Below are 15,418 nucleotides of genomic sequence, written 5' to 3' on the forward strand. Positions count from 1 at the left end.
GAAGTTTATTTTCAGAAATTCTTTGAAAATTCACTTAGGAAAAAACCTTATAGCATTCAGTTCTCTATCTTTTTTCTCTCTCCAAGTATTTGATATGCATTAGAAAGCTGAAATTCCTCATATAAGAATTCTCTCCCTATCCGTTCAATTTTCTCTCATCTTTACTAAATTTTCTGAGATGTGTATGTGTTGTTAAAAGCTGTCTCAATTTAGGGGACAAATAATTGGCATCATCTAAAATGTTCTCTCTGAAATAAAGAAAAATCCACTTACACATATAACCAAATGTTATTTAATATCTTAAAAAGTAACACGATCCAAAATGGATATTTCACACGACACTACGTAAACAACATGAACACAATATTACCATGTGGAGGGACTTTCAAATATAGACTTACAAAAATCCCTGTCCTTTTTTTATCTTTTAAGTTATAATACTAAGCATGACAAGTAATCATCATTTACAATATGGTACACAGACACAATAAAAACCATGTTACAAATGTGCTGTTATAAATCAGTAACATTAGGGAAGACATTTCATGAGCTGTAATTATTTCATATGAAATACTATACAATATAAACAGAACATCCATCTTGGATGACCTTTACAGCAACCAGAGACCAAGTAAATTTTAAAAATTTTTTTTCAGTGCAAACACATTTATTCAAGGCAGTCTTGGCTGCAAAACTCCCTTCTAACATACAGTAAATCCCACTTGCATTTCTTAACTCATTTAACCTAATGCAACAGTCACATTCAGTCACTCAGGGAAAGATACCTGCAGAATTATGATCCCTTAAAGTTAGTATTTAAACTGAAGTCTCATCTCTAAAATAATAACTATGCCAACTACTCTAAGGACCTTCTTTATAGTTGTCATTGTTATATGGAGGTGACCTTAGGATGGCTCTATCCCCTAACCCAGCAAGTGTGCACAGTACTGCACATTAGTCTGCCCTTCCAATGTGGAAACATGTGACGGTGTTATCAGATCTAGGTGGAGATGGAAGGGGGGACAGGACACATGGGTGACAAGAAGGGGAATATTTCTCAAGTGTGCACTTCAATTATTCTTTCATCTAACTGCAAAGGATGGATTATAAAATCATGTGAGATCTTCACAAGATCCCAGATTTGGTACCTCTTTTTGGTGGGAGCAGTAAAGGAACAGGGGCACTGAGGTCAGCCCTTGGAATGGGGAGGGCAGGGCATGGCCAGAATTAGTCTGGAATTTCATGGTTTCCTCAACTCCTCTAGACATCAGTTAGGAAACATCCCTTGCCTTCAGCTGGTAGGGTAGCAGATGTTCACATCTGAAGCCAAAATATTAAGTCCTGGTAATGGGGTATGTGTACGTGTATTTATCAGAAGAAAATTCAATTTTCAAATCCAAATAATTTTTCTAATCCACATCAGCCTTCTAGAATTCCAAAAGATCCATAGCAATTTATACAGAAATTGTAGAGACCCAAAATTATTTGCAAAATCTATGGCACCTATCCATCAGGATCCTGCTATAACCTAGAAGATTCCAGGCCTTCATTCAACTATAAAGGTGGAATTTAACTATGGATTTGTTTTTAAAGTATAATGTGGAAGGAGTATCTCTAAATAAAAATCTGGCAGAAAAAATAAGAATAAAGGGTGTATTCTTAACACTGTAAAGCTTTCTTAAGGAAGAAGAATGGTGGGGGGCCAGCAGCTAGGTGGATGGTGCACTGGCCCTGGAATTAGGAGTATCTGAGTTCAAATCTGGCCTCAGGCACTTAATAATTACCCAGCCATGTGGCCTTGGGCAAGCCACTTAACCCCATTTGCCTTGTAAAAATCTTAAAAAAAAAAAGAAGAAGAAGAAGAAGAAGAATGGGGAATTCCACTGTCAGGCCCCAACCAGTCGAATGTATTTCATGGTTCACTTGGCAAAGGCATTTGATAGTCATCACTATTCAGCCCAAGATCTTACTGAGCTAAAGCCAGATAAAGTTTCCTAAAACCATATAGGTGTATATACTATAGGTTCATATACTTTTAGGTTCCTCTAAACCTAGTGTGCATTAAAGAGCTACTTCCAGACAGAAGAATTAGTATAGGCTGTCTTCTGTAAGTAGGCAAGATGGTACTGGAGGTGGTCAAAAAAGGGAAAGCTGTGCTCTGGATGCTCTCAAGTGTGATAGCACATTGGACAGCTCTGTTGACTGGCCGATTTGAATAGAGAAGAATGTCACTATTAAGGCTGTTTTTATCCCTCCTGTTTTAGAGGACAAGGATAATAGGGACTAACTCCCTTCAGTAATCCAGATCCTCCAAAACAGTAGGCAAAACTGGATTGTACAAATTCTCCTTTGTACCCATCAGCCCTGTAAAAAGTACTTGATAAAGTTTTTAATTAAAATGTATATTCAAGCACCTTCTACTGCCAAGAGCAGTCATGTTCCTGAATAATGTCAAAGTGGCATAGAAGATGCAGAAGCTTAATATAAAAAAACATAGATGAGGGTTATAATGGGATATTTAGAGAGAGAGGTGCAAATTAATTTGTGTGTAGTTTTGCCTCACATTCTACAAGCTGAGGGAATATCAAATTCAAAGAAAGCCCTGAAATTTCTAGGTAAAAATGAATGGTGTAAAATTGTTATTTCTCTTTATTGACACTAGATAATAAATTAACATTTTTTTATTCCCTTATAGGGAGAAAAGAAGTGTTGCATTTAGTACTTTGTCATGATGGCCTAATCATTAGCTGCCCTCTGAGGGTGATCTCAAATCTCTGCCTGATCACTCTTTTCCCAAATAGGTGATATAATAAAGAGCACCCACTATTTTTTTGTTTAGCATTAGTGAATCTGAATGCTCTGGAAGCACTTTGAGATCCAAAGTGGAAGTGTGTGCAAAGTTCTTATCATTTTTAGTAGGCTCCAAATGCTGCCTTTGTGAGACAATTCAGGAAAAGTGTTATGATTATGAACAATATTTCTATAATTTAAGTTAAAAACTTTATTTTCAAGTACACTTTGTGATTAGAAGTGGTTTACCCCCAAGTAGATCTTTTTTTTTTTTTTACATTTGCTGCGCCAAAGGGAATGGTGTTCGTGCTTCCTTTTGTAGGGTCCCTCCCTTGGTACTATCTGTGGAAAAAAAATGTTTAAATGCTGGTTATGATAAAAGAGGGATTTGGAACAGCTAATGTATAGCTTAGGTTTTGATTGGATTTTAGGGGGGAAACCCAAATCTCAAAGTTTCATGGTACAATAAAAGGGATGATTTATTCTTTCCCCATTACCCCAGTTACATCCCTTTTGACTCTTTTGTTCATGTTTTGATAGGATGGCACCCCCTTCTTAATCTGCTCATTAAGGTACCCTGAGATGCGCACAATATAGAAAATGGTGTATTATGTATATGTCATCTAGTACAGAAAGGAAACAACTGAAAAACAGAGAGTTGAAATGGGGAAGGGGAAGAGAAATAGAAACAGAGGGAATGAACACAGAGTGAGACTAGAATGTACAACACAGCTCTCTCAAGTAAAGTGAAAATTTGACTTGATATGTTAACATGCAAGTGAAGGCAGATTAGGACCCAAAGTGCTTCAAAGTTGGCAGTTCAACAATCTGGTGTGTATTCTTTGCCTTTAAAACCTAAAATTCTAATAGGTGCAAATAGCCCACTAAACCACTCTTACCAACTATCTACCAGGAAACAAAAATTTAGCAAGAATGTGGAAAAGAGACAAAAATTTTAAATGTTCTCTTGATATGAACAATAACAAAAAAATAACAAAAAACCACTCAAGTGAGCTTTCTTGAGGAGAAATACAAAGATTGAATCTGAAAAGACAAACACAGTAAAGAAAAGGAATGGAAATCAAATGAGAGGGACAATGGAGACTTTAAATACAGTGTCAACACATAGAGAGAATATTGTGACTCGATGCTTCAGAAGTTTTAACCTTGCTTTTTATAATATCCTTGAACACACTGCTGCCATTTCATTGAATTCATGGAGGTAGTTATATGTGAAAATTAAAATTACCATAAAGTAATATGTTGTATTATAATAATACATATTAAATGTGCAAAATACTGACAGATGTGTTGACCTTTTAAAAGTTGAACACACACAAAGAGATTCAACCTAACTCAGTTCTGTAAACCTTTCAGTCGATATACAAAAAAGAGAAGACCAGATAAGAAACCATAACAGAAAGCTCTAATCTTATGGAAGGAGCATGATGGTACTGGAAACTCTTGGAGAGAGGCCCAAAAGTTTGGTCACCAAGAACCCCAAGACAGAACAGCCTTAAGATTCCATTGTAAATACATTTTTTTTCCAAGAGTAAAAATTAAATACAGATGAGAATGTTTCTATTTGAAACTCCTGTTTACATTCCATTTTTTTAAAAAAGTCTATATTTTATATATTAATGACTGCTGATCTATGAGTTTTTTGAAATCATATATACCGCTTATCTGGCAGATGGGGTATAGGTTTCATTAGATTGTTCATTTTTTGTCTACTGCTTGACAACTTTTTATTTTAAAAAGCTCTTAAATAAGTGATTTTTTTTTGTTCATATATAATCTGATTTTTACAATGGCTATTTTCAGATGACCAACTAGAGGTTAACATAGCATTCTAACATTTCTATTCCTTATGAATCACCACAGCATGATATAAACTTCAAAGTGTGTTTTTTGTAAAAAATGAATTATGTGGAAAATTTAGTGACCGTATGGTATACAAACTCCCCAAAGAAATGGACTCTGGAGTCTATTAGGTACATTATCATTCCTTCTGCACATACTTAAACAATGAGGCAAACAATGCAACTCTGAGCAGACATGGCATGCCATAGAGGAAATAAGGCATGGGGGTGAAGGCCCACTGGTTTACGAGTCTACTCAGAAATGCCAGGGGATGTCCAATTACAAAATAAAAGGAATTCTCAATACTAAAAAAATAAGAAATTTGACCCATGTGCCTTTCAAATATCTGCAAAGGAATTAGAAAGTCCCCAAGTGTTTCAAGTTCTAAAGCAATTTGGAGGGGTTGAAGTGGGGAAGAAGGCATACAGCCATAAAATGTAAAACTGCACAGATTTTTGTTGACTCAAATTATGATATTAAAACAAAAGTATTTTATAATACCTGCTAACAAAATCTGAGATGAAACTGCAATTTTCATTTACAGTCAAATGTGTAATTCATTTATAATACCTGGCTGACAAAACAAAAACCATCACAAAGAGAATCTTCATAGAGTTATATATCACTGTCTTGCATCTCATATTGTCTTTCTTAAAAAATCATTTTTATTATCTACATATGTCATTTGCTGTCCCAATAAAAACCTAGGAACTTGCAAATATCTATTTTGAGATTGAAAATTTGGTATCTTTGTAGTAATCCCTATGCTGCGGAAAAGGCATCTTAAAATGCCTTAAACTAGAAACCAAAACAAAATATTACAAACCATATGTGGGAACAATATGGGTCAATGATATCTATAAGCCTACCTAAGAGTGACTCCTGAAAGTTGGTACAATGTATCTGTAAACATTACTCTGGCATAGTTCATATATGCATAATTATTCTGGGAAATTTTAGGGGAGTACAAATTATGGAAATGCCACACATGTAGAATGAGGGCCTTCTGCCATTAATCACATGGGTACAATTCTATTTCCACTCAAATTGTATTTTTATATGTCCACAAACATCTTTCCAGGAATCATAGGCCTGAATTTTAACTCTCCCTAAATTTGCTCTTCCATATAACCACTAAATTATTTTCCACAGCCTAATTTAGGCATTCTATTTAAAACTACATAAAATAGAATTATGTCCTTCCATTAGAAAGAAATAAACTCCTCAGGCCATACTCTTCATTTGTATCACAAAGAAATTGCTTTTCATTTAAACAAATTAGTTATTTCCTCTATTATATTAAACTAGGAACATCATAGGTATCACAAGAATAAAATGACCTCCCTAAGATACATGATTTAATACTTAGAAAAAAAATCCACATTACCTCTTCCATCACTTAGTGTTGTTGCTAAGCCAAGCTGGTAATTTCCCCCTTTCTTTGTCCACTTCAAATTCAAAGACCTATATTCCTGTTTGTAGTTATGGAAGGTTAAGAATCAGACAAGCATCTGATATTCACAAAAAGAAAAACAAAAGAAAACACACCCATTAATTTGAACACAATCCCTTCTGACTCACTTCCAAGGGTTCCTGCAAAAAGTGTGTCATGAGAACTCACAGTGAAAATGATGGGTGTATAAATAATTCACAGACAGAGAAGGGCTGAGGTCCTTTCTAGTAGTGTTTGGCATTGTGTTTCCTCAAGGTGACCTGTGCCTTCTATTTTATGCTTTCTGTGGTGGCTTAGCTTGGGGGAAATAAGTATCAAGGATCAGTTCTGTGGCACCGTTCAACCATGGACTAGGAGCATTATCACACACCTGTGGCATTTGTAAATGAAATTAGCAACCGTATGACACCAAAAAATGCAGCTAACACCTACAGTGGCTAGACTCTCACCTATGTGCTCAGTTATGATCAATTAAGCAAAAGTATACACATTACCCCTACTGGGCTAGTCTGTTGCTACAGAGCCATAAACGTGAAAAACAATACTTGGAAATTAAGATTTTTTTTGTTTTTTGTTTTTTGTTTGTTTGTTTTTTTGTCCTAGCCTACTTAGCAGCACAGTTTAAGTAAACACCAAAACTGTGGTGGAGATGCTTGTCTTCCCAAAGATGTAAACATCAGTCCCAATGTAGTAAACTTCGCCATACAGGATGAGACAGAAGATTGGAGGAGGCAGAATGACTATCACACACTAGTAACAGAAGCTTGCAAGCAATTGGGTTTCGGCAACTTCTCGGCTTCATTTGCTGAGGGGTCTGTACTTGTGCGGTAGCTGAATGTTGGAGCACCGCCTATGTGCGCGGGGCTCAGGGTTGGGTTTTGACGACGGTTACTTTCAACAATGCTGGAAGTGTTGGAAGCTAGGCTCTCACGGGTACTGGAGGAATAAAAAAAAAGTTTTCACATAAATAATTACATATCGAGTGCCAGAGGAAGAGAGAATGATGTATTTAATGGACTTCCTCTGTTGGTTCGTAATGTCAGATCAATAAACTACCCCAACTTGATTACTCACATATGCTTCTTCAAAATGGATTCCAGAAGTTTTCACGAGTCAACATGTTATAACACTAGCGCGTTAAATGGGCTAAAGTATTTCATATGGCTGAACACACAGTTGGATTTTTTAACCCAAGGAAACGACTTCAAGATGTCACATGCTAGACAGACATCAGATTTTTTAAACACACACACATAAATATACATGCATAATGCCTTCATTTCAAGCTGGCACATTAAGAAGTAAATAGCATCAAATTGGGTCAATGGGTTTATTGCTGGATTTGTTGCACTCTGTCATACTGAATTGATGATGATTGCCCCCCATTACTGTTCAATGACAGTAAAATTAGGATTCTCAATGTACTCCAGAGAATATATTTTTAGCTTGATCTTTGGTCAAATTTAAGCCCAAATTAGAACTTATAAATTCAGATACTTAAAAAAAAATCCATGATATGAATTATATACCTATTCCCACCATGGACACAGATCAGAAACTTAAGAAATATTCTTTACTGTTGTGGCCAGTATGCAGCTCCCTGCTTGGCAGCCCAAAGAACTGTAATCTGCCTTGGAAGTAGTCATGGAGACCCAACTGCTTGGTATGAGCTCCAAGCCATTCCATTTGGTAGGACCTGGCTAAATGGCAAAGTCCCCAAACTCATGTCAAGGCTCTAAGGGAGAACATTACTTGAAAATAGTTCAAATAATATTAAGACAAATAAATAACATTTGCTTTTTCCATTCAGTTGTGGGACATATATTTATTCTTTCCTTTCTTTTTCCTTGGAGGATTCTATGTGCTAAAAATGCTTTAACAGCTTTATTCAGTTTCCTGGTTTATTTCTCAAGTTTAAATGGCTTGAAAATAATTTTGTAACTTTAAGAAAGCTAAAACAATTAGTGAAAATTTGTTGGGAATCTACCAAAAAAACAAAACGTACTTAATTTAATGTGAGGGCAGCATTGTTAAAGGGGTTCAGTGTTCCAAGCCATGAAAAACTAAGTTTTTCAGCATGGTGAGAGAGGGTCTTCACCCCATCATATAAATGAGTTTACTATTTCTAAAATGAAAATCAAAGGAAAAACTAATATATTATTTGGACCCACTGGATGGATCCATCATATATGGTACACGTTTCAGGTTCTACCTTCATCCCCAATATGAAATAGCTCATAAAACTTACCTAATAAATGTGATACTGGTTAAAAATGTCACTTCCATCTATAAGCTGCTCAGACCCCATGCTGACAATGCTCCCGCTTCCCCATGGCTCCTGACCACACAAGAGTTTTATGTAACTTTGGCTGACATCTATCTATCTAAGGATCCTCAGTTGTCTGAAACTTCCTTGGTAAGATTCCTTATCACATTGTTTCCTTACAATCCAATGTCTCTGGAATCTTTCTATGAGAGAGAAAGGGGTAACACCAAATTAAAGAAGCTTGTACACAGTCTGTGGAAAACAACACTTGGCCCAAACACAGGTCTCTCCAAAAGTTAATTACAAGAATGGTCAAACTCTTTATATTTTTGCTGCTAATTACCTGAAGCTAGGGCTTAAGATCATATGGTTAAGTCTGAATAACTGGGCTGCCAGAATTGCATTACATGAAAGATTCACATATGGATCCCTTCTCAGAATAACAGTTTTGAAATATTAAAAAGAAAATGCTAAATTTCAGTTGCAAGTTACTCAAAATAGTTGCTTGCCATCCAAGTTTAGGAATCCCCTAAAATCTATCAAAGAATTCCTTTGGGGTTTGTGAACACCAGGTCTAAGTACTTGATGCTAAATGTGAACAAGATTCCACTTTTCTCAATGGAGAGAATAGTAACATATTCGAAGCCTATGGACTAAGTGTCTCTCCAACCTCTTTTAGCCACAACAATCACCATGGAAGGATAAGGATAGGGGTATCCTGGTGTGTTTAAAAATCAGCTCTCAAAAAATAAAAAATGTTCACAAGACATACTTCTAAGTTTCATTTGTAATATTAACATTTTCTCCATTTAAGTTTAGGCATGCAACAAAACAATACATCAAACTCTGATCTGTAGTTTTTGCCAGTTTCTGAACACTGAAAATTCAACAATTGGCTCTCATGAACGGATACAAGTTGACTCCAGTACAATCTTGGTAAGGTCAGAGAAAGGGGAGGCCCTTCTCTAAAGAAGGTTTCATGAAATGGAGACATCAAATGAAATGCTGTTTTCTTGTATTGTTATACAGTATATAGGAGAACAAGGTTTCTCTGCACAGCACAGGCATTCAATAAATGTTAAATTTAAGATACCTAGTTTCTTTTCCACTATCATTTACAAGTTCTTTCTTCTCTTTCCCTCCTCAACAGTACTTTTGAACTGCTGAAATCAGATGTGGTCTTAAAGGAAATCATCTCATCCAACTACATCCCTATATATAAAGAAACTGAGACCTAGGGAAGGAAGTGATGTAGTCAAAAGGCTTAATAATTAGAACTAGCTATACAAAATGCTCTTGGACTATTAAAAATACAATTACTAATTAAGTTTTCTATAGGGCAAATAGGACTCAAATTTTCTTAATTATTTTTGTATCAAGGACTCTTCTAACAGTCCAATGAAATGTGCATGGATCCCTTCTCAGAATAATGTATTCAAATGCATAAAATAAAATTTATAAGATTAAAGGCAACTAGATTCCACAGTGGAGCATGGTATCTGTAGTCAAGAAGTCCTGAGTTTAAATTCAGACTCAGATAAGTTTATCTGTATGACTCTGGGGCAAGTCACTTAATCTTTGCCTGTTTCCTCATTTGTAAAAAGGAGTTTCTATTAGTGTCTACCTCCTTAAGGTGGTTAAACATGATATAAATACTATTACTATTTTTTATTATTATCATTATTATTACTAAGGAAATCAATTTTAATTAAATACAATTATCAAACTAATATTTTCAAAAACAAAATCAAGTTCATGGACTCTGAGTCCAGAAACTCTGCCCTAGAGGGAAAATGATGTTTTTATAGAGACTGATAAATTTAACAAAATCTAAATAATCATCCTAAACAGGTAAAAAGGTATCAGATACATTCACTTAATAGCTACCTTCAGTATGCATGGCTCAGTTAAAAACTGGCTACAAGAGACTCCTCCTCCAAAGCGGAATCTACTTCCCAGACTTCTGCAGGGTTGGCAATTAGTCAAGAGAAAGCAGATAGCAGGATGGGGTGGAGGGCAGGGGAAGAGGGAAAGAAGCAACATGCTAGAGTAGAAACTCACTGGCCTTAATAGCAGAACACCTAAGTTTAAGTTCAATCCTGACTTTCCCTCTTTGTGTAGTTTAACTTCAATTTCCTTATTCATAAGCAAGGCTTGATTAAAAAAAAAAAGTCCTATCTTAAAAAGAGTTTTGAGGAACAAAATGAAGTGATGGGTATATAAACGTCTGCTATTGCTATTAAGGGAAAATTGGATGAGGTAAAGCTTTGTTGTGCTGCCATGAGCTTTTGTCTTTTCCAATCCCTGATGTTTTTACCACATCCATGGCAAGGTCCACTTTGGTAACAGGAAAAAGAAAAGAAGAAAAGGAAGGAAGAAAAGTCCTATTCTTCCATTAAAGAAATACTCATTATTCATCATCAAGCCTTATCTCTACTTCTGTTTTAGGAACCAAACAAGGAAAACAAGAAACTAAGAAAAAAAGGATTTTTCAATTCTATGAAACCCATTCAGGAAGGAAAACTTATTGTCAAGCTCTTTAATAATGTCATTTGAACCTCACAATAACCCTGCAAGATAGGCGGTATTATGATCCTATTTTAAAGTTGAGGAAACTAAGGCAAACATAAGGTAAATGACTTGTCCAAAGTCACACAGCTAGTAAGCATTTGAGACAGGATTTGAAGGTGGGTCTCATTTATTCTAGGCCCAGTGGTCTGTCTTTAACAGCAGAAGGAGGGGAAGAAAAAACTTAGGCCTACAATCCTTGGCCCTCTCTTCAAAACTATACCCCTCCTTTCTAGAGCCTCCAGTTCTGCTTCACATCCATTAGCACAGACCCCCATTCTCCTAAAACGGGATATTTGGGTAACTCGAAATCCTTCACTATTGGTATTACAATAGTGGAGACATATTCCTGCAATCCCCCATCAGAACTCTTGAGTGGTTTCCCCAAAAAATTAATTCCCAAGGTGACTGGGTACTATTTACAGAAAGATCTATATTCAAGGCATGTTGTAGGTTAAATAAACAGTACTAACTACCAACATTAGTATGATTTCATTTTTCTAGGGAAATGCATTCCAAGTAGTGATCAATGAATCCATGATAAATGCTCACATTGATCTAGGACTCCAAGCTTTGCAAAGTGCTTAAATGTGTAATTATCTCCTTTGGCCCTCCCCCAAGAACCTGCTGAGATAGGTTAAACTATTGTCATTTCCATTTTACAGTTAAATAAACTGAGAAGGGTCTGAATTTGAGTCTTTCTGATTCCCAGAGCATCCTTCTATCCACTCAGCTCCAGATACCTAGAATTTATTTAGCCCCTCCTATATGTTAAACACTATGGTAAAAAGTGGAGAGAAAAAAACAAAATCAAAACATTCCTTGCTCTCAAGGTGCTTACCCAACTAAGAGTCTCTACTTACTTATTCTTTCAGGAGAAACAATGGGCAAGCATAAAATAGACAAGGTCATTTTAGAAAGGAATGGCAGAACCCAAGTAGCTCTTTTAAGGAAGAGAGATATTCAGAGACACAGGGTGAGACAGGAAGGGGTGGGAGGAGCAGAATGTCGCATGTGAACTTTAGTAACACAGTAAATTTGGGGAGAACTACATATCAATTCATTTAGGATTAAGGCTTCAGGAATGACAATCAGAGTAATATCCATAAAACAGAACTAGTGCCATAGTTTCATACAGATCTTCAATGAAAAGAAAAATAGACAATTCGATCACTTTCACTGAGTTGTCTTTTCTCTCATAACCTCAATTAGTTTCGTTTTTAGTGCTGAAGTCAATAAAAGTATCTACCCTTCTAAAAACATTACTTGTACAAAAATATTTATAGCAGCCCTGTTTGTGGTGGCAAAGAATTGGAAATCCAGTAATTGTCCTTCAATTGGGGAATGGCTTAGCAAACTGTGGTATATGTATGTCATGGAACACTATTGTTCTATTAGAAACCAGGAGGGACGGGATTTCAGGGAAACCTGGAGGGATTTGCATGAACTGATGCTGAGTGAGATGAGCAGAACCAGAAAAACACTGTACACCCTAACAGCAACATGGGGGCGATGATCAACCTTGAAGGACTTGCTTATTCCATCAGGGCAACAATCGGGAACAATTTTGGGCTGTCTGCAAAGGAGAGTACCATCTGTATCCAGATAAGGAGCTGTGGAGTTTGAACAAAGTACAAGGACTATTCCCTTTAATTTAGAAAAAAAAACAGATAGCTTATTATCTGATCTTGTTACCTCTTAGAATTCTCTTTAAGGATATGATTTCTCTTTCATCACACCCAATTTGGGTCAAGGTACAACATGGAAACAAAGTAAAGACTGACAGAGTGCATTCTGTGGGGGGGAGGGAGGAGGGAAGCAAGATTGGGGGAAAAATGTAAAACTCAAATAATATCTTTAATAAAAAATAAATTAAAATAAAAAAGTATCTACCCTTCTTAAAAAATAAGCCTACTTGGGATATAATATAAATGAAAAGTCTCTTCACAGGTCAAAATGATCATATGAATCAGTAATTTTAAAAAATATTGTTCAAACTACCTACATTTGTCACCTTTGAAATCCTCATGTTATCTTTGGTAATATTTTTCCACTGAAATCTTAAGTCAATGCCCTATCCCTAGGGTGGATGTGACCCTGGATTTTCAAAGATTGTGATAATGGAAGTCAGATTCTATTTAATCCTATCCCTGATGAAGGGGATGCCCTCCTCCTTCTCAAGGCCAGCCCTTCTTCTAGCATCCACCCTTTAACCAATTTCCTTTTGTTTCCTTGTCTCCAAATCTTGTCTCAGATAATTAATAGCTCTGTGACCCTGGGCAAATCATGTCACCTTTGTCTGCCTTAATTTCCTCGACTGTAAAATGGGGAGGAGGAGGTTGTCCACATCAAAATCTACCTCCCAGGGTTGTTGTGAGGATAAAATGAAATCACATATAAATATTATCTGTAAATAAAATATTTTAGACAGCACTTTATAAAAACTGTTTCATTTTATTTCCATTCTATTTGTTAAAGACCTCTCAAATACCTTTCATTAACTCTTTATATAGTTTTATATTTATTAATAGGCTATGTTCTTTCTCCCATTAGAACACAGACTCAAGGGCAGGGACTATTTTGTTTTGGTCTTAGTTGAGAGTCTGCACTTGAAGAATGTCTGCTGACTCAGTCCTCCCACCTTGAAAGGCTCTAAATTCCAGCCCAATGACAGACTGTATCTAAGTGGAGTCCCAGCTTATCACCACAGGGTGATAAATGTTTTTGGCTCCAGCAAATTCATGAAGGTCAAAACCTTGAGGGAGACACTGTGTCAGTGAAAGAAGCTCCCCACCATCCCTGGCCATCACAACCATCCTGAAGACATTTGAGATCCTCCAAGAGTAACATCAGGAACAAGTAATACCTGGTAGGTAAAGAATCTGAATTTGGAGTGAGAATGGACCTTTGCTTTTGGCTCAGACTTCACTATGTTCTATGAAACCTGAAAATCAGAGCTATGAGACAGCCAAAATATCATATGCCAATTCTACTGTAGCTCAATGCTGGCAGGCTGCCACCCACTGTACTGGGCTCAGTATCACTTCTGAAGATAAATGCATAGCAAGAGAAACTATGACAACAACAGCACTGTGTTCCCAAGGTTTTGGAGTGTGTCCATCTCCTAATTAGCTTTCCTGGGTCCTGAGAAAAGTATCACAACCACTTCTGAGGTGTCTGTTTTTTCTATTCTTACCACATCAGGGGATAGTCATTCCTGAAGAAAGACAAACATTGGACTTGAGAAAAAAGGCAAGAACATGGTAGATACTACCATAGATTTAGACCATTAATGGAACAGCTGTGAATGTTATAAAGAAAAATGCCAGTCCTATCATCACCAAATTATTTCATCAAAACAGAGACTTTAAAGGCATTCATTATGATCCATTATAATATACCACCAGACTTCTTGCAAGTGAAAAATCAGGACTCTGCAAATAAGCCTAAAAAGTAATTTTTGAGAAAATAGGTTTTTGCACATGTGATCCTCAAAGGATTTCACTGTCATAACCTCCTTGAGGACCTACTTAATTTTGTCTTACACAACATTAACAAGAGCATATCATTTTATAGAGTTTCTCTTCCCTTTAAAGTAGCAAACCACTCAGGGGGTTACTGGGGTTTTCCTTTAATGAAGTCATTTTTTCCTTTTGGGCCAAGGGGTGGGGTAGTAGGGAAGAATATGATGCCTTTTATAAATCATATTTCAGATTCCTTATTTTTTCATCAAAAGTAATTGTCCTATTTGATATTACAGTTTTTAAAGCAATTTTACCCAATTGTTAAAATAATGAATTCCATAAAATAGTTGCATTTATCTAAATTTGCACTATTTGAAGTTAGTTATGTAAGATATGGGTAATTGGTTCCAGCCTAGTGAAAACATACGGTAGCAATTTGAATGGTGTGACCTCTTCATGGGATTCATTATTCATACTAATTAGGATGTAACTGTATTAAAGATCTCGAAGTTATCCCAAAAATAGACTATTTATTTGGAATAAGTAAAGAGGTTAATGGACTTATCCATCCTTGATACGTAGGAAGGGATGAGAACTGACCCTTGATTTTTCACCAGGCTTGGCTCTGGACTTCTCTATCATAAACCCACATTCAGGAGTTGGATAATCAGTGTGGTCTCATATCAAAGATAGTCCTTCTGAGACCTAGAATAGTAGCTATGATTTTCCGCCAGGCTTTACTCCTTAACCTTCTGGAGAATGATGGATCATGCCTCCCACAGGAACTTTTGAGATCACATCAACCCTGGAATTTCTAGCTATCTGCCCCTGAGGGTTCTTCCAGCTTCTGATGAGAACAGAGACCTGACTTCCATAATTGCCATTTAAGGAGAGGATCCAGATCAGTCTTCCCTTTATTTTCCAAGAGCCTACATTTGGTACCTTCTTACCCTTCCTTTTTCCCTTTTGTTTCATTTTGTTTTCTTCCATTAAATTAGAAGCTACTTCAGGTCA

The 15,418-nt window shown here is 36.3% G+C and overlaps 1 protein-coding gene across 4 annotated transcripts in view; it reads right to left on the reverse strand.

Moving 5' to 3' along the window:
* Positions 1–278: 278 nt before the first annotated feature.
* The window catches only part of STOX2 (storkhead box 2), a 364,781-nt gene continuing 349,641 nt past the window's right edge, over positions 279–15,418 (reverse strand). For 3 of the 4 annotated variants that reach the window (XM_074228904.1, XM_074228905.1, XM_074228902.1), the window contains one exon: positions 279–7,042. In XM_074228904.1, the coding sequence (XP_074085005.1) occupies positions 6,850–7,042 (193 nt within the window). In that variant the 3' untranslated portion in view covers positions 279–6,849. The remainder of the gene's footprint in view (positions 7,043–15,418) is intronic. The other variant, XR_012476932.1, reaches the window with a different exon arrangement.

This window comes from Macrotis lagotis, chromosome 3, assembly GCF_037893015.1.
Source record: "Macrotis lagotis isolate mMagLag1 chromosome 3, bilby.v1.9.chrom.fasta, whole genome shotgun sequence".
Taxonomy (NCBI): Eukaryota; Metazoa; Chordata; class Mammalia; order Peramelemorphia; family Peramelidae; genus Macrotis; species Macrotis lagotis.